This window comes from Arvicanthis niloticus, chromosome 6, assembly GCF_011762505.2.
Source record: "Arvicanthis niloticus isolate mArvNil1 chromosome 6, mArvNil1.pat.X, whole genome shotgun sequence".
NCBI classification, from domain to species: domain Eukaryota; kingdom Metazoa; phylum Chordata; class Mammalia; order Rodentia; family Muridae; genus Arvicanthis; species Arvicanthis niloticus.
In genome coordinates, this window is record NC_047663.1 from 44,540,500 (window position 1) to 44,568,196 (window position 27,697).

The 27,697-nt window shown below is 38.0% G+C and overlaps 1 protein-coding gene and 1 pseudogene across 3 annotated transcripts in view; both read right to left on the minus strand.

Moving 5' to 3' along the window:
* Positions 1-27,697, minus strand: part of Ssh2 (slingshot protein phosphatase 2) — a 258,061-nt gene that overhangs the window by 167,801 nt on the left and 62,563 nt on the right. For 2 of the 3 annotated variants that reach the window (XM_076936264.1, XM_076936265.1), the window contains exon 2: positions 27,500-27,580. The exons of the other annotated variant lie outside the window; for it this stretch is intronic. In XM_076936264.1, the coding sequence (XP_076792379.1) occupies positions 27,500-27,580 (81 nt within the window). The remainder of the gene's footprint in view (positions 1-27,499; positions 27,581-27,697) is intronic. 3 annotated transcript variants of the gene reach the window in all.
* Positions 11,740-12,353, minus strand: LOC117710693 (MICOS complex subunit Mic26 pseudogene; annotated as a pseudogene).

Below are 27,697 nucleotides of genomic sequence, written 5' to 3' on the forward strand. Positions count from 1 at the left end.
ATTCAATTCCCAGCATGGTAACTAATAACTGTAATTCCAGGATCAACACCCTCACAGACATACAGGCAGACAAAACACCAGTGCATATAAAAATAAATTTTAAAAGTTAAAAATTCTCTCTCTCTCTCTCTCTCTCTCTCTCTCTCTCTCTTTCTCTCTTCTGAGAGAGGCTTTCTTTGTGTAGCCCTGGTTGTCCAGGAACTCCCTCTGTAGGCCTGTGGACCAGGAGACTCACCTGCCTCTGCCTCCTGAGTGCTGAGATTAAAGGTGTGCACCATTAATACCAAGACAAATATGAAAAATTACTACTACTACTACTACGTGTGTGTGTGTGTGTGTGTGTGTGTGTGTATGCCTATGCTATGGCTTGTGTGTGAAGGTCAGAAAACAATTTTATAGAGTTGGTTATCTCCATCCATCTTTCCCTATATTCTGCGGAATCAAACTCATGTCATTACATTGGTGTGGCAAACATCTGCTGAGCCACCTCACAAGTTCTGATCCAAAAATGTTTTTTATTTTGAGACAAGATGTCACTTATGTGTCCTTGGTTGACCTGGAAAACTCTATGCAGACCAGACTAACCTCGAACTCTTTTTTTTTTAGTTGTAAAAGTTTGTATTCCATTATCATAATTTATTTTTACATATTAATATTAATCTTCAAATTTATTAATGTTGTCTTTCCCTTTAAGTAAGATTTGGTAGTCTACTATACAAAAATTTCCATTACATATAAATTGTCAGATTTATTCAGATAACAATATTACCTTAATATTATTTTCATAAAATATTAACTCAAAACTTTAATTCCTAGTTCTACTAACAATTATAGATGAATCTGATTACAGTATTACTAAATGATTTTTTCTTTCTTTTTATATTGGATATTTTATTTATTTACAACACAGATGTCATTCCCTTTCCCCTTTTCCCCTCCCTAGAACCCCCTATCCTATATCCCCTCTTCCTTTATGCTTTTATACCATTTTGATTACATGCATGTATTAAGGTCAGTTCTAGGTTGAGGGTCTAGCAATACAATAGATGCAAATAGTCGAGGAACAAGCAAGACAATAAACACAAACAGTCAAAGAAAAAGCAAGCCTTGAACTCTCATCTATATGCCTACCTCTTCTTGACTGCTGGGATTAAAGGTGTGCACCACTACACTAAGCTGATCTCAAACTTCCCACACTGTAAATGTGTGGCAAAAGAAATAGGAATTCATAGGAATTCAGATGAACCATTACCATGGGAATGCTGTTAACAAGACAAGTGGGCTTTGAACCCAGTTGTAAAGATCTTGAAGGGACAGAGAGTGACTTTGGTATTTAAGACACAAGAAAAAGGAAGGATAGCAGAAATATAGTTAGGGACTGTGATGAGTTAACTAGTCAATTGAAACCAGAGCTTGCTTTGAGGTAGGCTCCAAATGATAAATTGCAGAGACCTGGGCTCTGAACGTGGGGACCTTGGGGAGGTATTTATCATAATTTTGAAAACCTGAGTAAAATTATAAATATATTGACTCAACAGCAATGAGTCTTTAAAGGAAAACATTTTTTCCCCTAAAGCCAGAGTACATTGGTTAATATAACCCCAGATCTCCAGTAGAGGGCAGACAAGTCAAAGCATACACTGCTGTGTGACTAGAAAATGCTAAGAGAAAGTATACATTGTCTTTACTTAAAGGCCTTTATCAGTGCCTTAAATTTTAGGACAAACATTAGCAGATCACAGAAATCTGGAGTATAAAATGTTTCTCAAAGAATGTGCAAAACAAATATGCACACACAAGGCAGGCATACGAAGGATGCTAGCAACACTCATTACTGGCTATCTTACCTCTGCCTCTCCTACCCATCTCAGGCAGGTCCTAAGGCCTGATGCCACCCAAATAAATGCCTAACTACATATATATCTGGGCCAGGATTCTAACCTTTGTTCTCCATTTCTTTTTGGTCAACTAGGGAAGTGCTTATTTCTATGGCCTTTAAAGTCAGAGGTGAGGTCCAGTTACCAGGGAGAAATTCTGATGTATGCATTGCTTCAGCAGGCTTAAGAGTTAGTTGTCATATAGAAAGATAGGTAGAGAGTCTTAAGTCTTACTAACTTAATATTCATCCATGAATATTTAAGACCTACATAAAATGATTGGGAAGTTCAACAAACCCTTTAACACTATAGAGTTTGCAATTATAAACTCATTTTGTTTTTTTAAATGAGTCTTTAAAAATACAAGAGCAATCCTATTTAGTAGACTGACTTTCTGTCATTTGCTGAAAGTTTTCCTTCATGCTTTTGTGGGTTTTTCTTTTCTTCCTTTCTCCTTTTCTTCTTTCCTTTTTCTTTTAGAGATAAAGTCTTGCTATGTTGTGCAGGCTTCAAATGTGCTATTTTCTTGTCTTTAAAACAAGACTTTAATGACTCCCTCCCACCCCTGCATATCAAGTAAAAGCTTTTAAAAATTGAGAAGTGTTATCTCTTTTTCATATAATCCTTTTTATCTGCTGTCTTCATAAGGTAATTAGAATTCAGATAAATGAAATAAACATAGGAAGACTACAATGACATAATCAGATTATTCTAATTATTTTATTTTTGCAAAATATTCTTTAATTAGAGTGCCTGCCAAACTGAACTGAACTAAAGGGAAGAGGGAGGCAAACAAAACCTGTGGAACATGGGTACACCTCATGGGACGTCTCCTCCCCTTCGCAGATTCTAATACCAATGAGAATCATTTCAAAACATCCATCTGGTAGTCCTCATCACTGAAGGCACTCGTAGCTCCGATACATGCTCCAGTTTTAAGCATAAATTCAAAGAACCAGCTATTCCATAAAACTGTGCTTTATGGAAACAAAGAAATGTCAAAAGGGATTCCCCAGATGGTATCTTAGTCAATAAACCCGTCTCCAAGCAACCACTAGGAGTAAGCGACAGGGAAACACTTATTACTTACTTTCCAGAAAACCCTAACTTTCCTGACACCACTACCTCAACAACTCATGAAAAGAATAACCAAGCCTACTGAGTCTTGGTGAGATACAACATTACGTGATACCTGAGATGACAGAAAAGATTGTGCTACAAGACTAACTAGCAAGTATGTTGCACTGAAAAACAAACAAAACCAACTAAACACATAGACACAAATGCATGCATACGCACATGTACACGCACACTGGTTGTTAGTCACCAAATGTGGGTGTTAGGAATTGTACTCAGGTTTTCTGGGAGAACAGTACACATCCTTGGTTGCTGAGCCATTTCTCTAGATCCTAGGTTTTAAATTACAAAGAAATGTATTGAAAAGCTAGTTAGGAAAAATGAAAAAAGCACAGATTAGTTTGAATTTAGCTCCTTTCTGCTTTTCTTCAAAAGGGTCCTTGGACTGTGCAGTGGTTTCTTCCTCTACTCTGCAGGAGAACTGTCAAACAAGAGTTCTTCCAATACCTAATTTGTGTTCCTAAATACTGACTACACATATTTTAAAGAGCCCATTCAGAATTCCAAACCATCTCAAGTTGTTCTTCGTCTTGCATCCTAGGGAAGGAAACACCTCAGTGAAAGACGGTTAGCTTGTTCCTTTCACCAAGGTATTGTCTGGTTGCCAGTAAGAAAAATTTGCAAAAATAAATTCTCTGATTGTCTTCAATTGAACATTATCTTTCCTTTTTTAAGGTCATGTTCTTTCTTCTCAGATATATTTTCTTATGTTTTGTGTGTTTATATCTTACCCTGAACAGTTATGCTACAAATATTGAATGAGTCACTGGAGCAAATAAATTATGACAAAATTTCTGAAATTAGGGTTTTAATATCATGAAAAAAAATCCCACTGATAAAGGGAAACTTCTGGAAAATTCTCTATTAGGAAACACCACATAGTTTTTAAAGATTTAAATGCGTATGAAAGGTTGAAAGTAGATTAGTGAAGTGCTTGTCTAGCATGCCTAAGTACCTAGTTATGATTTTCAGAGCCAAAGGAAAACTAGCTGTGCATGGTGGTGCACATCTTTAATCCGAGCATTCAAGAGGCAGAGGCCAATAGATGTCTGTGAGTTCAAGGCCAGTCTGGTCTACACAGAGAGCTCTAGGTCAGCCAGCATTACATGGCAAAATCCTTTACCCAACCCAACCCAACCCAACCAAACCAAGGCAAACAAAAGAGCAAAACAACAAAAACCAAACAAGTCAATAATGAAGAACAACAGCGTAACTAAATATAACAATGTGTGTCTGATCTACAAGTAATGCCAAGAGTTATATACTGTCTGATAATGTGATTTGTACAAATGAGGACCACAGAAAATTAGGCCCAGAAGAAAGGGAATAAAACAAGTGTTTGCCTCATATAAAATATTTTTCTCTAATAATTTGGTATTATTTAACAAAAACATTCTATATCTAGAAATATATAGCACTGTTGCTAAGGATGAAAGCCATGCCTAATACAGTCACAGATAAACTGTATGTAATAGATATTCATTGTTTTTACCTGTCCAATTAATACCCTTTTCATTATTGATACCCTGAATTTCTTGCAGGAATCCTTTTCTATTCTCTTGCAAGAACTACTGAAGAAAGGGTATATTTCCATTTGGGTGGCCAAACTGATTTTTTTTTCAAAAGAGTATAGGTATCATTATTAATGGCTGCTTCCCTTGCTTCATAGATGGAGCATCTACAAAAATAAAGCAACATAGAAAAAAGAGTGGAGGTGAGTAGTGAAGGGAGATGTCTTGATGAGAAACTCTGAGGCTCTGAATCCAATTATACCTTAAATTCATTCCTTATACTTCCAAATTAATCTTTATTTTCCTGCCTGGGCAGTTTCTGTTATTCTCAACCAAGGTTCACATCACACTTTCTCATGTACACAAACAATCAAGGAAAGGTATGAGATAAAGAAAAATGCTTCTTTAGGTATTAAAAGGAAAGTGCTCAAAGGTTAAATGAGATTACTGGTGTATTCCCTACAAGAATATCTCTCAACTAAACTGGGAGAAGCCAACAGAGATAAAGATCATTATAAGCTTAATGTATGAATTTAGTTATTTTTAAATATTTAATTTTATATGTATAGGGGTTTGTCAGCATGTATGTCTGTGCATCATTTGCCAGTCAGTGCTTGTCAAGGCCAGAAGAGTTGGATCCCCTAGTGACAGGATGTTATAAGCCATCATGTGAGTATAGGGATATGAACTAGGGTCCTCTGCAAGAGAGGCTAGTGTTTTAACTTAATCACTGAGCTATCTCTTCGGCCCTACATATATTTTTATAATGTTCTCTAAATTTCAGTGAAAAAATTTATGCACTAATTTTGCAACTAGGATTGAGTAGAGATGAAGATGGGGGAACTTTGTGTGGTGCTAGGGACTGAACCTGGGGCCTTGAACATGCTGGAGAAACACTATTCTTCTGAATCATATCCCAAGACCAAGACAACATCTCTTACGTCCACACAGTTAAAACTGCCTATACCACACACAAAGTTTGCAGGCTCCATGCATGTTCCTTGGGAGTGACCCACCAAAGACTCTATTATATTTTTGGATTCTACAGAGATACTATATGACTGCAAATCAGGCTTTTGTTGAACCTGTCCTTGGACTACTTCCTCCTATGTGTTTAGTGTTGTTATTTTCAGATAGCTACACCTACATAAAAAGACATCATCATTGCCTTGCCCATGTAAGAGAAACCATCATGGTCAAGGTTAGAGTGGTGACATACTGACTGAATTTTAAGTACTTGTCATTATAGACTTTATCCTGCCACATAATATAAAACAAACTAGAATTTGATCTGAGGTCATAGTCCCTAGCAGGCTAGTATCTCTACAGTAAACCAGGAAATACTACTATTTACCTCTAGTCTATAACTTATGACTAAATCAGAATAACAAAAACTAAATATTTTTATAATCTTGTTGTATAGACATTAGTGTTTTAGATGCCATAAAATATTTTCACCCAAAATATTCAGAAAATTTTAATTAAAAAATATATACATGTGTCAAAGATGGCCTCTATTACATTTCTTCAAAATATCATTGGCTTGAAGTAATACTTGTTATTTATGCTACATGTTTACTAGCTGCTTTTTCATCATTTGTGACAAAATGGATGACAAAAACAACTTAGAAGAAAAGTTCATTTGGTTCATGGTTTTAGAAGATTTCATTCCAGCATAGCAGGGCAGGCAGGGCAGGCAGGGCAGGCAGAAGAGCTCAGGCCATTGAGTGAGCATGAGTCCATGAAGGACACTTCAGATTCAAACACAGCACCTATCCGGATATCCAAGTTTGATACACATTTAGCTCCATGTTGTCCTCCCTTCTCTGATTGGTTAATATGGCAGAAGAATAGAATCTAGTTAGTCCTGTGTCAGTTCTTAAGGCTCAAAGGCTTCTAATAGAGCTGACAAAAACTGCCCAGGCCTGATGGCACAAGCCTGTAATCCCAGCTACTTTGGAGGGTGAGAAAAAAGATCTCAAATTCAAGGCCTGCAGAGGCTTTGCAGAACAAGTCCAAGCCAGCTTGAACAATGTAGTGAAACTCTGCACCAAAATTAAACAGATAATTTCCTTGGATGTGGTGGCACACACACATTAAATGCCAGCACTAGGGAGGCAGAAGCAGAAGAGGGTGGTCTATGAGTTTGAGGACAGCCTGGTCTACATGAGGCAGAGACAGAAGAAGAGTAGTCTATGAGTTTGAGGACAACCTGGTTTACATAGCTACATTATGAATGAGACATTATTTCAAACATTTAAAAACAAAACAAAACAACAACAACAAAAAAAAAAACAAAACCCAAAACCAACCTCCCAAATACCAAAACAAAAACAAACTTTAAAAAATGGTTTAGGTTGGTAAGGCTCTGTGTCAGAATGACCTAAGACAGGCTCAGTCTTGTTTATGAAATAAAAAAGGGGGAGAGGAGGAGAGCTTTTGGGGCTGCTTAGCAAGAATCTGACATGGGCCAGGGACAAGGAAATGGGTTGCAGACAGGAATCTGACACTAAACTAGAACAAAGAAGTAATTTCAGGCAGGAATCTAAATCTTAGGTTAGAACAAAGAAGTAATTACAGGCAGGAATCTAAATCTTAGACTAGAACAAAGAAGTAGGCTTTAGGCATGAAAATGACTTTGGGCTAGGTCAGGGAAGTAGGCTCAGATATTTTGGTCATCCGGTTAAGCCCTTAGAAATAGTGATCATGGGAGTGATCACAGAACTTTGTTTATTGTCTTGCTTATTTCTTGACTATTTGCATCTATTGTATTACTAGTTCTTCAACCTAGAACTGACCTTAATACTTGCATGTAATTAAAATGGTATAAAAGCAAAAAGGAGAAGGAAGAATGGGATAGGGGGTTTCTGGAGGGGGCGGGGGGAAATGGGGAACGGGGATGACATCTGAAATGTAAACAAATAAAATATCCAATAAAAAATGGTTTAGGGATATAGTTCAGTGTTAGAGCCCCTGCCAAACATGTGTGAGTCCCTAGGTTCAATTCCCAGTACTGAGGGTGATAAAACAAAAGTGACATGAGTGTGTCTAATTCTCAAGGAAGTATAATCCCACCAGTATGTTAGAACCAGAAACACTAGCAAATACAATGAGATGACTAGAATAAGCATAGACAAGAGTACTGCCATATAAAAATGGTTAACATTTCATAGACTGAGCAGGTTGTATTTAGGAGTGTGTGTGTGTGTGTAATAACAATTAAAGAAAAAGAGACCAAGAACTGAGTGAGAGCAAGCAGGGGGGGGGGGGCCGGGGGGGGAAGGGAGATACATGGGGGAGGTTGGAGAGAATACAGGGAAGGGGGAAATTATGTAATTATAATTTCAAAAATTAAAAAAGTTTATAAAAAGGGTGATTTTAGTTAAAGAATCATACTTTAGAAATATGTAAGGTTCACACAATTAAATCCAAGGGGAATTTAAAAACAATTATATTTTACATTAAAACTACTTTTAAAAAAGAAGAGAGAGACATGGAGAAGAGGGGAGAAGAAAAACAATAAAATGCTGTTATATTTGACTGAACTACCACCCAGGCTCGGATCCAGGGGGCTGAGTTGGCCCCCTCAATATCTACCTCATCTACAAGCTACTGGAGTGTGTGAAGGGGCCAGTCCTGCAGATCTAAAGCTGCAGGGTCTCCATGACACAGGGCAACAACAGGAGATCCAGTGAGTCTCAGTGAGGATCCAGTACTGATGGTATAGCAGAAACCAATATTGGAAAGTAAAGCTGTTTGGGCAAAAGGGCATCCTATACGACACACTGAGACACACTGCAGTTTTCATTGCCAGATTTTTTTTTTTTTTTTTTTTTTTTTGCTTTATTAAGTTTTTTTGCAGGGGTTGGGGTAGCTTTCAAAGGCAGATATGGAGGAATGGGGAGATGAATGAGATTGGGGTGCATGATGTGAAATTCACAGAGTCAATTAAAATATTTTCAAAATGTTGTCATGTATATGGTGACTCACACCTCCCAGCACTTAAAGGGCTAAGGTAGGAGAATTATGAATTCAGGGCTAGTCTAGTCTACATAAGGTTTTCCATGACACCCTAGACTACACTACGAGGCGCTGTTTCAACAAAACAAAATAAACAGAAAAAGAGAAATGCAATAATGTCTTCAAATCTCTGTTTTCTACTTTCTTTTGATTTTATATTCTTATTCCTAGATTATCAATGCAAACCATATCAAACATCTATTATCATCTTAATCAGAGAGTTCAGAAAAAAAATACTTTTTTTTACTCCTAAGATTTGTATAAACTTCTCATAATGATACTGTTTGGGCCTGTTTAAGTCACGTTGCTACCAAAGTATTTGTTTCAGTTTGCTTTTTGTGACTGTGATAAACATTATGACCAAATGCAAGCTGAGGAGGAAAATTTATTTCATCTTAAACATTACAGTCCATGGTTGAGGAAAGCCAAGGCTAGAGGTCAAGGCAGGAACACAGAACAGAAACAATAAAGGACCATGGCTTCCTGGCTCCATCTCTGTCTCAGCTACCTTTCTTAAACAGCCCAGGCCCACCTGTCCTGGACAGCGCTGCCCACGGGAACTTGGCCTTTCAAAGTTTTGTGGGTTAACAAAGTGACCCCACAAGACATGCTCAGTACTAGTCTGATAGGAATAATTCTTCAACTTAGATTCCTTCTTCCTAAATTGGAACCAAGATTAAAAAAAAAAAAAAAAAAAGGAAAGTCAGCTAATATTCAACACTATCAAAACCTTACAGAGTAAGGTAAATGCAACTCCCCAAGGGAAAGGCTATGGAAGATACCAAAAAATTAGCAAATATCTTCCTAAACACTAGTTTTTAAAAAAATTTTCAATAATCATCCTCTTGCTCCTCTAACTACAAATGTAATATAATCCTTATAAAGGTGAACAATGTGGTCTTGGCTTTCATATTACAAATTACTACTGATATTATATCAGATCAGTTGTAAAAACAAATGCTTAGGAATACCCATGGATAAATCCTGAGAAAAATTTTTCTTAAGTTATTTCACAAACCAAGCACCTTATGAGGAATTTTCCTCTTACAGCAAATTCAATGGATGTCTTTTGAGATACCTATGTGAATGATAACGTGATTACAAAATAAGAGTAGTAACTTCTGAAAATCATAGACACACATGTAGGAGTACTATCATCTTAATATAGGTCTTATTGTTTCTGGGAAAAGGCAGAGAGTATAAAATGGTGCAAGGTATCCAATTCCTAGCTTACAGGGGCAGTGATTTTCCTTTTGTTCATATCTTAAGCAGCAAGAACAGTTCTTAAAATCCAAGGATTAGGTTTCTTTTTATATTATAAGATAAACCAACAGCAAAAATGTTTGTATTTCCCATTGTTATTATCCCAAAATTTGGATAAACATATTTCCACAGGAATAAAACAATTTCCAAGAAGTCCCAGGTAGTAAACATTGAGTTGACATAATCCTCTGGATACCCTTTTGTAGCTGGGCAAGACTAACACAAAAGTATGAAATAAAGAATCTACATTTGAGGCAGTTGGGAAAGCTGCCCACAGGGTCATAAGAGCAGGAGAGCTATTCCTGCCCCTTCACTGGCTGCAACACTCAAGCAGGTCCTGCACCTTGACTAGGCAACAGAGTAGAGCTGTTCCGGATGGTGAAGGCACAGGTGAACTAGCCCCAAGGTTGTGAGAGCAGGAGAGCTAGCCCAGACCCTCACGGGCTGCAGCACTTTGGAAAATGAGCCCCGTGCCTTGACTGGGCAGCACAGTGGAGCTGCTTCTGCAGATGCGGGTGCAGGTGACCCTGTCCTGGGGAAGGGCATGAGAGCAGGAGAGCAGACCCTGCCTCCTGTTGATGGTGGCATTGGGTGGCCTAGCTGGAGTAGAGCTGGAGAGCTGCCCTGGAGGTGCAGATAAGGAGACCTGGCATACTGACCAGTACAGCTGCCACCCAGGCTCAGATCCAGGGCACTGAGCTGGCCCACCCCCAAATTATATCATCTTCAAATGGTTGGGACATGTGATAGGGCCAGTCCTGCTGATACAAAGCTACAGGATCTTCATGATACAGGATAACCAGGAGGAGGCCTGGTGTGGATCCAATATTGATGTTGTCACAGAATTACTATTCTATAGCCACAGAGGTGGCTGGTTTTTAGAGGACTATCTAAATCCTCCAGAAAATTGTTAGATTATAGCAGTATCTAACTTTTGTTAAAGGCTCACATTGCTAGGACTTAGTTTCCTGCCTTATTTAAATTTCACAGTAATTCCACAAGGCAGGTATGTTGTTTATTTTTATTCTTAGCATAAACAAATGCAGACTTAGAGAAAGAAAAAAATATTCAGAGTAAAACACTCTTTAATCACACACTACATATTGCCTTTCAACATGTCACCTTCCCTTTCATTAAGAGCTCTACCTCTTGACTAGTAAAGCCAAACCAAACCAAATCTAGTCTCAGGAATACAAAGCTCCCACCTGTCTCTGACATATATACATGAATAAGCCTATTCCTCACAGTAAAGTTAGGTGGGTGTTTTTTAAAAAATATCAACCTCATCTGGAAACTCTTCAATGGCTTCTTTTTTGTTGTTGTTGTTAGAATCTGGACTTTAATTATGTACATAAATAGTGATATAAGAATGAGGAGTTCTAAGACTTGTACATTATTTCAATGTAAAAGATTGATTAGTTGGCCTGTAGTATGGTATCACCCAAAACAACAAAAAGGTTTAGTATTGTTTTTCCTGAAGAAAGCCAGCTTACTATATCCAATACTGATTCTGCCATTTGTCTGTAGAAATACTGATTTATTGTCTGGAGTTTCCAATGTTTACCTATAACTGATTAAAATGGGCAGAGCATGGAGCTTTCTATTTATTTCCTGTTGGGAGCCGACTCCTAGCAGAAAGTGGCTATCATCTTTGCAGCCATCTTGAGCCATATACCCTGACAAGAGACTTGTTTTCAACAGCCTACAACAGCTGAGCACACTCTGATAAACATCTTGTTTTTCCCACACTATCTTGTTTTGTTGTTTAGTGCCCCCAGCTGCAAGGTATACTCGGTAAAGAGTCTTCAGCTTTGTTCCCCTGCTTGTGCTTATATATATATCCAGGATTTCCTTTCAGTAAACGAGACTTTATCAAATACCCTGTCTTGTCTCTATTCTCTTGCCCCTCCATTCCCACTCTCTCTCTCTTGCTAGACCCTGACCCGCAGACCAGAGCAGCAGCTAGGGCTGGGACAATTTCCAGGTGAATTCTTCACATTTCCTGGCTTCTGAAAATTTTGCTTCCACAAATCTTCTACAACTATGTACCCTCGTAATCCCTAGTCATATACCTTCTCCCCAGTGATCTGGGCAATGGTGATGGCTTGTTGTGAGTAACAGAGGTACCTAATCCTATGAAAAAAGGAGGATACACCAGCTTCTTTATTTTTGAACCTCTAGCAAAAAGGAGTCCAACAAAACCAGCAAAACCAGTAACATTGAGTCTTGAGAAAAATCCAGGAGGTGCATTTTGAAGATAGTTATAGTTGTCTACTCCCCACCTTGGGTTTAGTATGGGAGTATATTTCCTGATACAAACTTGTATATGGCTCACAATGATGTTGGAGTTGTGAGATGTTTTCTTCAACTTGAGTCCTTGGCTTGTCGAAAAATTTAGATTAATTCTCAGGAACTGAGTAGAGTGAATCTCATCGATCCTCATGTAACTTTTGTGAAGCGAGACCTTTTTTGGTGCTGCATAGACTCTGAAGGTGAGCAGGCTCAGGTTGGCTGTCCCCACAAATTTCTAAATTACCTTGAACATGTCTCTGGCAGCTGTGGCTCTGGCAGGGTCCCTTCAATGGCTTCTTGTCAGAGAGCTAAACACCAAGGTCTTGATTTTGCACCACCTGGCCTTTGCTGACTTCACCATGCCATTGTGAATTATCTTCCCCTCCTTTCTTTGCTCTAGCCTCATTAGCCTTCTTTCTATTCCTTGGTGTGCTGATTTCCTGATTGTCAAGTTTTCCCTTATCCATTCTTTCCACCCACTTTCCCCCTGGTTGATTTAGACTAGCAACTTAAAACACTAGTTCCTTCTTTAGTAACTTCCAGATTTCATCCTGTTCCAAACTAAGTTAGATGTTTCATGCATTCCCATAGGGTGGATACTTTCTACTTTGAAGAAATTTAACTTTTTTTCTGCATAATTGTCTGTTTGATGCCATTTTCTTCAGCAGTAAAGTTACAAAAGGAAGCACCATATTTGCCAAATACACCACTATATCCCTAGCAACCCACATAGTATCTGGCACACAGATACTTTATACACATTTGTTAAAAGAACAATTGAGTGAAAGGTAACCGGATATATAAGAAATGGAAGGTCATGCCCTGAAGACATAGAGGCCAGGCAAGAAACTGTGACTATAGCCAGTAAAGGAAGTGCCCAGGCCAGTTTTGCCTCTATGTTTGGTATTGTGCTGGTGCAGCTGCTCCAGATTAAGCCAGTTTAATTAGCTCAAGGTAGAGCTATAGAACCAGACCAGTGGAAAACATGACTGGGGAAGGAAATGAAGCAGTGGTGCCTAAACACTCTAATAAATTTTAATTGATATTTGCTTATTATATAAAATTCACAACAGGAGGGACAATACATTCTCTGAATGCCAGGATTGCTGAATATAGTCTGGGCTAAATTAGGCATGGTGGTGTACACCTATAATCCCAGCTACTTGGGAAGCTAAGGCAGGAGGATACTAAATTTGAGGCCAACTGAGTAACTTAGCAAGACCCTGTCTCAAAATAGAACTTAGCAAAGGGAGTGAGGTGCTGGGGATGGAGTTCAGCTGCAGAGCCACCTAGCATGTGTCCCATGTTCCATCCCCAGCACTGATGGAACCCAGGGAAAAGATGTGGCTGCTCTGTTGCTTGTTTTTTCTTTTTTTTTTTTTTAAAAGTTTATTTTTATTTACATATAGGTATACATGTCTTTGCAAATGCAGGCCATGTTTGTATTTGAGTCCCCTTGAAGGACAGAAAGGAATGTCGGATCACCTGAAACTAAATTTCTAGGCAGCTGTGAGCTGTCCAGTTTAGGTGCTGAGAACTGAACTTGTGCTTTCTGCAAGAGCAGCAGCATTTTTATTTTAGTTTTATTTATTTAATTTTTTTTTTTTTTTGGGGGCAGGGTTTCTCTGTGCAGCTCTGACTGTCCTGAAACTCTCTGTAAGTCAGGCTGGCTTTGAAATCAGAAATCCACCTGCTTCTGCCTCCTGAGTGCTGGAATTAAAGCTGTGCACCAGCAGCAAGCACTCTTAGCCATCTCTTTAGCCACCTGCAACTAATTCTTAAGGTACCTAAAAATAAACCAGGTAAGGGACTGCTAGTGTCAAAACTGAAAACCCCCCACAAAAAAACCTCCTTAAGAAGAAAGTAGTTATACAAACCAAGTTTACAAAGATGTCTCTTGTAAAGCAAACTGAACACTCCTACAAATATAACCTGTATGGTAATCAATTCCAAGACTTCAGAGTAGCCTGTATAGATTTAGGCTCAAATGGTAGCAAAAGGTAGAGGATCGTGCTCAGTAAGGGCTTTCTTCTCACTGTATTAACCTGGACAAAATACAGACCTTCCTCTTCAAGACTGTTAATATCAAGCTATCACAATGTTGAATCTAGATTGATTTGCTATTAGAAATTTAAAGTGAGAGTTGCAGCTTAGCCTAAGCTACATAATGAGACATTGTCTTAAAACAAAAATCTGAAGTAAATTTTAAAAATTAACTCTATAAAGATAACTTTATACTCCAAAGCCCTTCATTTCTTTATCGTCAGGTGTGTGTGTACGCTCATTGTTCTATTCTATGACAGTATCTTGCCTGGTAACCCAGGCTGGGTGAAAACTTGCTATATATATATAGCCCACGATGACCATAACTCATTGTTGATTCTCCTGTCATATCATCCAAAGGACTGGTATTTCAAGAGTGAACTGTCACATCCAGCTCCAATTCTTTATTTAAAAAAAAATTATTTTCTGTGTATGGCTGTTTTGTCTACATGTGTGTTTGCATACCACATGCATGGCTGATGCCCTCAGAAGCCAGAAACAGGTGTCAGATTCCATGGAACTGGAGTTACAAATGGTTGTGAGCCACCATGTGGGTGCTAGGAATTGAACCTGTGTCCTCTGGAAGAGCAGCTAGTGCTCTTTACTGCCAAGTCACCTCTCCACTCAACTCCCTACCCTTCCCCCCCCACCCCCCCGCCCTTTGGATACCCCTGAAGCTGAGTTACAAGTGGTTGTTGAGTTCTGATCTATCTGTAACTCACTGTTTTTAGAGCAGTGAGATAAAAAAACAAACGTACTTTTCCTATTTACTTTTTCATTTACAATTTCTTATAGTTTTTAGTTCTAGTTCTTTATGCTTTTAGTTCTTTTAATGTTAATGCCTTCAATGAATGAATAGCAATAATATCATAGTTTACTTGCCATTACTGGAAGCGTCACATAACCTTCCATTACTGAAAATATTCACTACTTTAATATATATGCTACTTTCTTTTAAAATAACTTATTCAGAGGAAAATTTTTTAAGAATTAGATCTCTGAGTCTAAACTGTTATATTGCCAAGATCAAACAATTTAAAACCTCAACCAGTATATTCACCAAGTAAGATGTTTATATGAATGATATATTATTGCTTTCTGAACAGGACTTTACACCAGACATTATTCACATCTAAACAGTATCATAATCTAGAGTCAGACTACACTTCTACTGCATCTGGCCAGCTTAAGAATTGCTATGATTTCCTTGCAAGAAAGAGAACGTAGATTCCTCTGGAGCAAAAGGTAATTGGAGATATTCTGGTGAAAAACTCTAAAAGTAACTGAGCTAAACAAGCACTGTACTGGAATCAGGAGAGCATAGTATTCAAATTCAGGGAGTACTTCAACGTTCTCTTCCCAAGGGCAGATTTTTCTTTTTTATCACATTCTTTCCAAATACTTGGAGATTCTAGCCATCTCCCAATACCTCCCAGTTAGCTTCTTCCCTCAGCACACTTTGGCTCCCAGGTCAGGCCTTGTGAGGAAAGTTCAAGTAAGGCCAGGAAATGAGATGCTGATCCAAGTGGAACTTCCAGTCCCAGCTCGTGCATGTCAGGGCAGTTCCTCATGCAAATGTACCCAGTGCAGCCACAGCAGAGCTGGACTACTTCCGTACTTTCTATCAGCTATTGAATTCATATAGTATTTATGGCCTCTCCTGCTTTCTCTTTAAAGAAACATCTTAGGAGACTGAGCTCTTTTCAAAGAATTACTTTATTGTTGTTAATAAATTTTGTAATGTCCCTTCTGAAAATCTGGTATAGTGTCATGGTATGAAGACTGATATGACACAGAGGAAAGTCACAGCCTGCACTGGATTCCAATCATATGTCTGACAAGCAGAAGAGCATGGTGAGCACAGCCTTGAGGATCTGACTTGAAGTCACTACTTACTAGGATATGTGACTCTAAACCAATCCCTCAACTGTTCTGAATTAAAATATTACCATGCTGGGGAGGTCTTTCTTGAAAATTCTTTATCTAAATGGCTATTATGTCTTGCTATTTTTATTACCTCCTTCCCCTTTTGCATTTTCATAATATTATCATATTTTATAACTAGTTATTTATTTCTTATTATCTATCTTCCCCATGGATGATAAATTCTATAAGTACAGGTTTTGCTTTGGCCATCACTGGATGCTCATTACTTAGCATGGTACCTACCACAGAATAGCACAGATAATTGTATAATTAATGAGCTCATCCTTGTCATTTTAAAAACAGAGATAAGTAAGACTATTGACATAAAATGCAGAGTTAGGTAACACACATTAAAAAATCTTGTATGGGATCAGTCATATGGTTAGTATTTACAAATGTAATGTTATTAATATTAACTCAGCATCTTCAGTCCTTCTTCCAACTCTTTGGGACTAGACCACCAACCAAAGAGTATACATGGATGGGACCATGGCTCCAGCTACATATGTAGCAAAGGACTGAAGGCAGTCCTTTGGCATCAATGGGAGGGGAGGCCCTTGGTCCTGTGGAGGCTTGATGCCCCAGTGAAGGGGGATGCTAGAGCAGTGAGGTGGGAGTGGGTGGGTGGACAGAAGAGCACCCTCATAGAGGCAAAGGGGAGGGGAAATGTGATGGGGGTTTTGCAGAGGGGAGACCAGGAAGGGAAGGGGGGCAACACTTGAAATGTAAATAAATAAAATAACCAATAAAAAACAAATTCTAAAAAATTTTTGATTTAATTAAAAAAAACCAAAACAGTCCTCAGTAAGTTAGTGCCTTGTAAAACTCAACTTTCCAAATTATTCAGTGAGATGAAGAATAACTACTGCTTCTTCATTGCAGAAGCATGTTGTGAAGAAAATATACAAAAGACATTGGGGATAACTCAGAAGACTCACTATGATTAAGCATCTGCTAAAATTACCAACTGTTTGGCATTTGCTTAATCAGAGCCATCCACTGCTTTCTCTAGCTTTTCTGCCTAGTGACTGAACTAGCAGCTTCATCAGGAATCCACCTGCAGCACTACACCCAAGAAAAAGATTGCACTTGAGTGCATGGTGACAACACTAGAGAAATTAATAGAATAAATAGAAAATCTGGCTATAAATACCCCAGTGATCATCTAATTACCAGTGAAGTATCCCATCCTGGCTCTGGACACATGATGCTGAGCATTAAGCTACCTCCATCTTCCTATGCTTTCACCATCAGTCTTTACATATTCCAAATTCAGCCTTCAGATATTCCTAAATCTACAATCTTATAATCCTTTCCTAGTGAATTTTTTGAGAATCATGATCCTCAACTGTGGCTGTATCATCACTTATAAACTTTATAAAGATCTTTATTAAGTTCCACTCAAGACCTACTTAGTAAAAAACAAAACAAAACCAAAACATAGATTATTCTTTTACAAAACCAGAGCTAAGAACTATTATTTCATTTGTCTTTTGACTTCCTAGCACCAAAATGGAATGTAGATTCCATTAAGAGCAAATGCAATTCAGAGGGTCAGAGAGAAGGCTTTAAGCCATTAAGAGTTCATACTGCTCTTGCAGATACAAACAAGGAGGCTCATGATAACTCAATCAGAGCTATTATTTGCTTGATTCTGCAAATTAGGTCAAATTTCTGGGGTTTGTGTACAATCATTTTATTACTATATCCTGCATTCTCCATGCCACATGTTTAAAAGATGGCTCCAGTCTTAAAAGAGGGATTCGATACAAATCCAGCACAGGAAAGCCTGGTGTTCTTGGAGCATCAATTTTAGATTTTGCTAGATACGGTATTAACTATGTTCAATTTGCAAATCATTGTATGAGCTATGGGGAATAAAAAGATACATAAGAAAATTTCTGGACTTGTTTTGTCTTGGACATTTTTTTGAGATAGTATCTTACTATGGAATCCTGGCTGGTTCTGAATTCATAATCTTCCTTCCTCAGCCTTTCAGGTACTGGGAGTACAGGTCTGAACCTTCAATAGTCATTTTGTAAATCTAAGGACTATATTGGAAGTTACCATATTAATTGTAACACAATAATGGATGGTGAAGAAAAGGACAATAATAGCCAAGATGTCTATTGTTTTTTAACTCCAGAACAGAAGTATAAACTGAATTGTAGCCACATTTGATCGTGATGATTTTGGTTCTGTTGAAACTTGGTGATTGATACACAAGGACCCTGTATCTGCCCCTCTTGCCTTATATACTAGCCTTCTAGCTCTTTTTACATCTTTAATTTCATTTTTATTTACATTTTTGTGTGTTGGGGGGCAATGTGGATATGCCTCAGCACACATGTGGAAGTCAGAAGGACAAGTTGCCATTCTTTCCCTCCACTATTTGAGTCCCAAGTATTGTATTCTGGTTATTGGGCTTGGTGGCAAGAACTTTTACATACTGAGCCATCTTGCTAGCCTTGGCCCTCTAGCTCTTAACTTTAAAATTACCTCAGCTTCCTATATTGAATTCTAAGAAGAAATTGAGCATCTTTGGAGTTACTCCAGTTGTGGTGAGACAGCCACTAGGTAAGAATTGCCACTTTCCTTCTACAGACAAATTACTGTTCAGAAAAGGACACACTTGCAGAATAGTCGACTGATTATATCTGCCTAGACAGAGTAATCAGCCCTTAATAATTCTGCAGCACTAAGGTCTGTCAGATGATCCTGGGCCAGAAGGCAGAAGAACAGATGCTCCAATGTTTTGAAGTAGAGCGAGTGTCCAGGTGTTCAGAGGTCTCTATAAATTGGCTAAGTTTTAGAAACTATGATTTGTGCTTCCCACAATTATAGTTAACTCAGTCATTCTGGATTTCTGATGGGGTTGAAAACATATAGCTATTGACCTTAAGAGAAAAGATTTGAGTGGATGGTCGTCAGCTGACATTCATCCTAAAGCCAGGTTCAGAACTAAATGTTTTAGTTAGGATAGATGACAGAGGAGCTGGTTAGTCAACAAAAGGATGGACTGGGTATTAGGACTATCCTGTACCTCACTGGTACAAATTGGCATAATTATGCTCTAATTGTATTTTGAGAGAAAAGTTTCATTTTAATAGGAAGGGTGATGTGTAGGAGGAGCTAAGGTAGGAGGAGTACTGAGAGGAAGAAAAGGAGTAAGAAGAGGAGAAGAAGAAGGAGAGGAGAAGCTAGGTGATGAAAGAGAGAAAGAGGGGGGAGACAGGGAGGCAGATATTCATGTATCTCCACCAGTCAAAGATAGTTGTTATATCTAGGTTGGTCAGTGGGTTACACCTCTGATTGAACAATTCCAAACTTATAAAGCCTATAATTAACATTATTTTAAAAAAATGTATAAATGCAAAAAGGAAAAGGGGGCATGGGATAGGGGTTTCCTAAGGGGGGTTGGGGGGAATGGGGATAGGGGATGCCATCTGAAGTGTAAATAAAATATCTAATAAAAAAAAAAAGAAAAAAGAAAGAAATGATAATTTTAAATGTTAGTCTAATAACTTAATTTTAAATAATGATGTTTAAAATTGTAAAATTATCAATTTGTGTATGTTTGTGTGTGTGTGTGTGTAATTGAGTGATATGCTAAGAATAAAATCCAGAGATTTGTGCAAGTCAAAAAAAAATTACCTCATTTACTTCTAACAATTCCACAGAATAGGTATCTATCCTTATTTTATCTTGTTTTTAACAATTCCACAGGGCAGATATCTATCCTTATTTTATGGATTGGGGATGTGGAGTCACACAGCCAGTAAGTAGTAAAGCTTAGACTCTGACCCAATCTGGATCTTGAGCCTGAGTTCTTTATTTTTATGATTCTTTTGAACTGTAATTACGTGATCACACATGTTTGTGATCTACCTGATGTGGGTGCTGGGAACTGAACCCAGGTCCTCTGCAAGAGCAGCAAGTGTTCTTAACTGCTGAGCCATCTCTCCATCCTCTCCAAATTAACATAAAATTTAGCCTTGATTCTAAAAACAGAAAAGCTAATAAAAAATATAAGCTAATACCCACATCAAAATCATGTGGCCAAGAGGCACTGCACACACACACACACACACACACACACACACACACTCACAACCATACATGCACACATTTGTACATGCAAATGCACATACCTGTGCAAGGCATGCAAACACACACCTACACATATACAAATATACATACATACATACATACATACACACACAAGCACACACTCTTAAAAATGTTTTAAATAAAACCTTTTTAAAAATCATAGTCAATTAATGGTGATAATGGCTGTTCCTGGAGGATGCTGGCTGGTGACTATGGTCAGAAGAGACTGAAAGAGGGATGGCAGTAGGAGTGGGTGATCAGATCCCATTTCCTGGTGTATGGACTTGCTCATCAGCTGGTGCTGCCATCAGGGAAGGTTGTGAACCGTTAGGGAATGGATCCTTGCTGGAGGAAGCTGGTCATTGGTGGCAGACTGTGGCTGCAATATGACTTGCTGGCTTCCTGCTCCTGTCATAACTGAATTGTAAGCCAAACCCTTACTCATTTACTTCTTCTCAGGCATTTATCACAACAATGAGAAAAGTAGCTAATACAGTCACTTAGAATAATCCATTAGGTTATACATAAAGGTGAAAATAGTTGTATTTTTTCTCTGTGTACATTTTAGTTCAATAAAGCTAAAAAATATTATATAACTGTATAGAAAGGCCATAATGAAAATCACTACTGAATATAATTAGCATATGCCAATAAAATATTTTTAAAAGTACAAAGAAAAACTGTCCTCTAGTTTTTCTTGTGATTCCAAAAGTGTTGATACAGGAAGTTTAAATCTTTATAGCCTTCCATAAAGTTTGGAAATTTCATCCTTTGTTAAGGTAGATTTGGAACACTAATTTTAGTCTCCTGTTCCACTTTCAAGAGAAGACCAGCCAAGGAATTCCCAAGTAGAAGTTCAAAGTGTTGCAGTTACATAACCACATGTTTACAGTCAACTCTCAGGATTCAAGTCCATCTCAAATACTATCTGCTCTTCAAGAAAACAGAGGTCATAAATGCTGCACACTCAATCTCTGCTTTCATGGTGCAAAACTTAGCATAGAGTTAAAAAACTGGTGGTTTGAACTCTTGACTGATGTTAGAATTATCCTAGGAGCATTTCAAAAGTACAAATTCTTAAGTTTCACTCAGATAGGAATCACTTAGATGCCAATTTAGCTACTGTTATTAAATTATTTTAAAAGGTCATTAGGCTATTCTAATGTGTATCTTACTGAGCTAAATAATTCTAATTTCACAACTATACTTTGTATTTAAAATTATTATAAATCCTATTTTCTCAAACATGCCACTTAAGAAATTGTAAAAAGAAAACAAAATTATTTCTCAGAATTATTAATTTTTTTGGCTAAAATAGCTGAGCTACTCCATCTGACAATTTATACTGAAATGAATTCAAATATTTGCAACAGAAAAGGTAGTTTCCTCTCATTATAGTCATTTGGGTCATAACCCATACAAAGGAGAAAGCAGGAATACAGTTCATGATCAAACTCTTTTAGCTGTGACACTTTGTTTTGTTTTGTTTTGTTTTGTTTTGTTTTGTTTTTCGAGACAGAGTTTCTCTGTGTAGCCCTGGCTGTCCTTGAAACTCAGAAATCTACCTGCCTCTGCCTCCCAAGTGCTGGGATTAAAGGCGTGCTCCAACACTGCCTGGCAGCTTCAACACTTTTTATCTCTAGTCTGATCATATGTCCTGTGCACTGGAAGTGAAGCAGAAACCATCCAGATAACCCTGAATGCCGATAGGCCAGCTCTTCCATTTGAAACTCATTGTAAAAATTTTCTTTATAAATTAATTTTTCTTTTTCCCCTTTTCATATTTATATGTGTTAGCTAATGAAATGGTTTCTACAAAAAAGTCTAAAACAGAAATAAAAGTACATATATGCCTTAGTCAGTGTCCTATTGCTTTGAAAAGATGCTTAGTACCAGGGACTGGGGTACTGCTTTGATAGGACCATCTGTGATTTTATTTGAAGAAATTTGGGACTTTGGATTAGAAAAGCAGTTGAATGCTTCATACATACCAATCATATTCTGTACCACCACAGCCTCTTTTACATTTAGACTGCAGTTTTACATTCTCTTCCAGGGCAAGAAAGAGTCTTAGGGTCCTAGACTGGAGGTAGTGATGACATGTAGGCCTATAGCAAGCAATAGATTTTTAAGTGTCACCTTCTATGGCACTTTTCACATGGAGTCACTTTGTGGGATAAAAGAATAGATTTGGGAAGAAAGAATATTTAAACTAACATTAAATTCAAGACAGAAAATTAAAACTATTAGTATTATAATAAGCCCTAATTGGTAAAACAACATTTGTGATCTCTCTCTCTCTCTCTCTCTCTCTCTCTCTCTCTCTCTCTCTCTCTCTGCCCTATTGGTAAGGATCAAGCCTAGAAGGTGTGCTAGGCAAGAACTCTTTCTCTGAGCTAAATCCCAAGTATAAGATGAAAGGGACTTTAATCTTCAGACTTTTCTGGTGTACCTTGTTCTTGTATGTTTCAAAAAACCATATATGGGATTATCAAACCCAAGGATATTGAACTTAGAGAGGTTCAATGGTTACTACATTTCCAGTTATAAGTTTGTAAAAGTTGTAAGCTTATACACTTTAGATTTTCCTTTTTTGTTGTTTTTGCTTTTTAGTAATACAAAAGGCCAACATCTCTTTTTTCACTGGGCTATTCAAAATTTTGATTTTACAGAAGTAAAATGCATTCTCTATAAGAATATAACAAATCAAACAAAAGAATAAAGCAGACCATAAAATAACAATCATCTACTGTGTCCCCTTTCCTAACTGTGTAGGATCAGAAGAGCAAGAAAGTGAAAGAAATAAAGAGCTCCTTTCTTGGGAAATAAAACAAACGAGTAAGTATTTTCCTGACCACCTGCCTGAAGAAGAAATTGTCATACAATGGCTACACACAATGGAATCTGTTGTTCGTAGCTGAGCCCCTCTAAGTCCAGTAACTGGAATTAAAGCTTCTCTACAATCTTTTCTCCTTTTAGGCTTGATGGCAGCAGGTAAGGTGGTAAGAATAAAAAGAGAATCCTCAGGACCCTCAATATTTTCAGTGGTGCTGCAGCGATAGTAGTACTCCAGCCAGCAAATAGGGTCTTGAGCATGCTAGTCAGGTACCCGTGACATTCTTATCTAGAGCCAAGGTGAAACTCCTGCAGTTAGGGCTAGTATTTTCCTGTGATCTCTTCTATGCACATTCACCTGCTCTAGGACTCAGTCTCTCTAACAACAGCAAAGAGAGCAAGTAGCTGCTTCTAACAATTATCTGAATGGAACCAAAAAAGGGCAGGGGCCTCCATTTTCTTTTAGGAAGGCCCCATAAGATCTAAGGCAACTAGTCCTCTAACAAATCTAGGAAAAAAAATTCATTTATCTAAGTTTCTTTTCTTCCTATATATAACATTTAAATTTTTCTTTTTTCCTCTTCTTTTCATACCCATTCATAAAACTAACTTGTTGATTATACATCCTCTAAGCACAGATTCTATATTTTATGTCCAATCCACATAGCCCTTTACCCAGTACTCTTATACATAAGAGTCAACCAACGATTGTTGAATGAATGAGTACATCTAGTCAAAGTTCACACTATTATTACTCCAAGATTACAGACTGGTTTTCAGTGATTGGCCTTACTCGTTTATTCTTTCTCTCTACATGGGTATTTCCACTTCAAATACTTATCAAGATCCCATATCACTTCCTTTGAAGAAAGTTAAATAATGGGGATTTCAATGTTTGCTCTACAAATAGCACCACCTCCCTGCTAAATCTTCAGATTGCTGTTATTCTGTATGCTTGAATGTGTAGTACTTGGAACTGAACCACAACTTGGTGCATAGTAGATAAGCATTTTGCCACTGAGCTAACTCCCCAGTCCAAGCCTTTAAGTTAGGAAGGACCACTTCAAATTTCCTTTGATATTGGAGTAGTAATGAAGGCAGAAAGAGGTAGAGGGTTGAAAATACTCCCTGAGTGAGCAAAATGGACTGAATACCTTTAAACAAAGATAAAGAAGCATGACCTCAGCTTGTGGTCTGGGCACTCTGGAGATAAAGGCAAAAGGATCAGAAGTTCAAAATCATCATTGGCTGCACAGTGAGTCTGAGGTCAGCCTTGGATACACGAGACCCTGCCTCAAAAATCAAAGCAAAAAACCAAAGCAATAACAAAAAATGTTCAGTCAACTTGTCCTTTGTACGTGTGTGTGTGTGTGTGTGTGTGTGTGTGTGTGTGTATGTGTGTGTATGTGTTTACCAGCCTGTGTATGGAGTTCAGAGGATGACTTTCAGGAGTTGGTTCTCTCCTTTCACTATGGAACATGGGGATCAAACTCAGATCATCAGACCTACATGGCAAGCTGAAACCTGACATTTCAAAAGAATAAAAATTCTGTCTATAAAATGATTGTTGGTATTTCCAGGACTAGGGAGGTGAAAGCAGGAAGATTACAAACTTGAGGAGAGCTTAGGCTACTTGGCAAGTTCTAGGACAGCCTGAGTAACCTAGAGAGATACTACCAGGGGTTGGGGGCTACAAGAACAAGGAAAAAAAGAAAAAGAAATCCAGAGTTGCCTGTGGATAAAAATACCCAAACAATTGTTTGCAAGATAAAAAACTACTAAAGTCACCCTTTTACAACATGCTTAAATATTTTTGGATAGATTCCCATATACTAATCTCTTTGAGAGTAGTCAGCCCAAACAATAAGGCAGTATAAGTCCTGAGGCTTTCATTATACACTGAACAAAATCTTGTAGGATACTATATAGGAGCCTGGTACATAATCTATCAATGACTCTGCTCTCTGGTAATGAGCTCACTGATAGCTGTCAGCTGAAATGTGATGTCAGTGCTGTCCCTGCTTATCACAAAACACTAGACAATCTTATAACCTTTCCACACTCAGTCTGGCATCTGCAAAATGTTGGTGATAAAAAGTGTTTATGTAGATTCATCAGTTAATATCTGTAAGCATTAGGGAAATGAGCACCACTCTAGCTATTTATGAGTCACAATAATTGAATCTGTGGCATTCCAGACTCTTCATCAAGATGGAATGAAGTCCAACCAGGTGAGGCAATACGATTAGGTCCTAAAACTGTATCGTGGAGAAAAGGGGTAAGGAGGCTGAAGTACATACCTGAGAAGCCACACCAAGACATGTCTCCATGAGTGCTATGACAACAATAAGCCTCTGAGACATGTACAACTCAGTGATGTGGCCTAATTTTAGCCACAGATATGTGTTAGAAAAAACAAAATTTAATGAAAGGGGGTATCAGTCAAAATCAATTCAAAGAATGCTGTAACTAGCATGTTACACTAACTATAATTTTGAAAAATTTATTAAGTAGGACTCACTGCAGAGCCTAGACACAAAACAAATCTCTCACTTGGAAAAATGTTTCTAAGCTTCAATTTGATACCAAGTTATCTTGGGTCACCCATAAAATGTTAGTTGGAGCTGGTTTGACAAGAGCAGCCCAGTCTCCTATAAATGTGATGTCACAAAATATGCCTATATAAAATCTTTTCTCCTAGCACCTTTCCAAATCTTCACAAGCTTCAAGACAAAGACAAGCATAACTAAAAGCACTAAGACTTAGAGAGGAGAGGAAAGGTATTACAGGAGAAGCAGAGAGCAGAGACTAAGGATTTTTCTTTTTAAGATAGATACTCAATAGACAGTTCATTCATCTACCCTAGTCACAGCTCTTGTATTCTATTCCTTCCCTTCAGGATAATTCCAGAACCCATTCAAGGGATAATATGTATGAGCATATGTAGGTGCTATTGGGAAAGGGGAACAACTGGCCTTTACAACTACATGAAAGAGGGACTGGAGATATTGCTACAAAGGAGATCTGGGTTCAGTTCCCAGCATCTACACAGCAGCTCACAACTATCTGTAACTCTAGTTCCAGGGATCTGATACCCTCTTCTGACCTTTGCAGCTGCCAGGCATGCCCACAGTGCAAATACATACATTTTTTTGTTTTGTTTTGTTTTTTCAAGACAAAGTTTCTTGGTGTAGCTCAGACTGTCCTGGAACTCCCTCTTTGTAGACCAAGCTATCCTCAAACTCAGAGCTCTGCCTGCCTCTGCCTCCTGAATGCTGGGATTAAAGGTGTGTGCAACCACAGTCTGGCTAAAACATATGGTTTTTTTTTTTAATAGAAAAAAATGTATGAATGAACATAGTATCAAACTTCTCTCTAAATTCTTATCTTTCTACTGGTAGATTAATACAGCTCTCCGGCCTCATCAGAGTAGTTTCTTTGTGCAATGGATAGTGGTTAGCATAGAAACTCACAACTGGTTAAAGTTCAGAAAATTAGTGACTATAGAGTGGTTAGCCACAAATAGACATCTGTATCACAGCCCCTCTCCAAGGCTAGGGACATTTTGGAAGTGGGGTGGTGTAAGAGCCAGAGGTAGGAGAAAACCAGAGCAAAATTGTCTTCTGGACATTGCAGGACCACTGCATGCATGAACTCACAGCATAGCAGCTGCAGTTGCCTACTCAAGACCCGCACAAGTTCAAGCCAGTCAACACGCTAAGGGGTTGGGAAGGGTTCATAAGCCCCTTTCCAGAACAGTTGATGACCTCAGGTGGAGAGTTTTCTTTAAGGACATGACTCCTGGTAGCTTCAGTGGATGGCACCACATCCAGAAGTAGATGGGCAGCACAAATTTGAGCTCCTATGTTACTAAATTAAAAGAACAACTTGCTGGGCAATGGTGGTGCAAGCCTTTAATCCCAGCACTTGGGAGGCAGAGGCAGGTGGATTTCTGAGTTCGAGGCCAGCCTGGTCTACAGAGTGAGTTCCAGGACAGCCAGGACTACACAGAGAAACCCTGTCTCGAAAAACAAAAACAAAAACAAACAAACAAACAAAAAAAACCCAACCAACTTACAGGACCTACTGTTCCTGCCAACAGTGTAATAAAGCTCCCCAGAAACAACAACAAAAATTTATGAGGAGAGAAAAACTAAAATCAATTATAGCTTATAAACAATTATAGAAGGAAATACATTCAAAGTTCCAGGATGTAACATTTTTCTACTTTGATAGGTATGCTTTCAGTAAAGATTACCATGCATGCAAATATAACACAGTGGTTAAAGATTATAAATACACTACAGTAGTTATTTATATATACACACATTCTGAGTCACCTACTGTCTTCTGAGTGAGGCCAAATAGATGATATAATGGCTACTACATTTGTTGAATCAGGAGCCAATTTCACCACCTCCCAAAGATTTTAATTACCAAAGGCTGCATGTTATTTGTGTGTGTAAAAAACATATACCTACGTACATTGAAATCACTAAAGATTTCTGATTCTCCACATTCACAGCAAAGTAATGCTGCTGACTCACTGTCTTCCAAACAAGAGCTCTGTAATACAAACAAGATCATCATTTCAGAGAATCAGGAAAAAAAAATACACATGAGAAAATATGCCAACCAAAATCAGTGAATAATGTTAGCTCAGGTGAGAAAGTGAAATTTTGA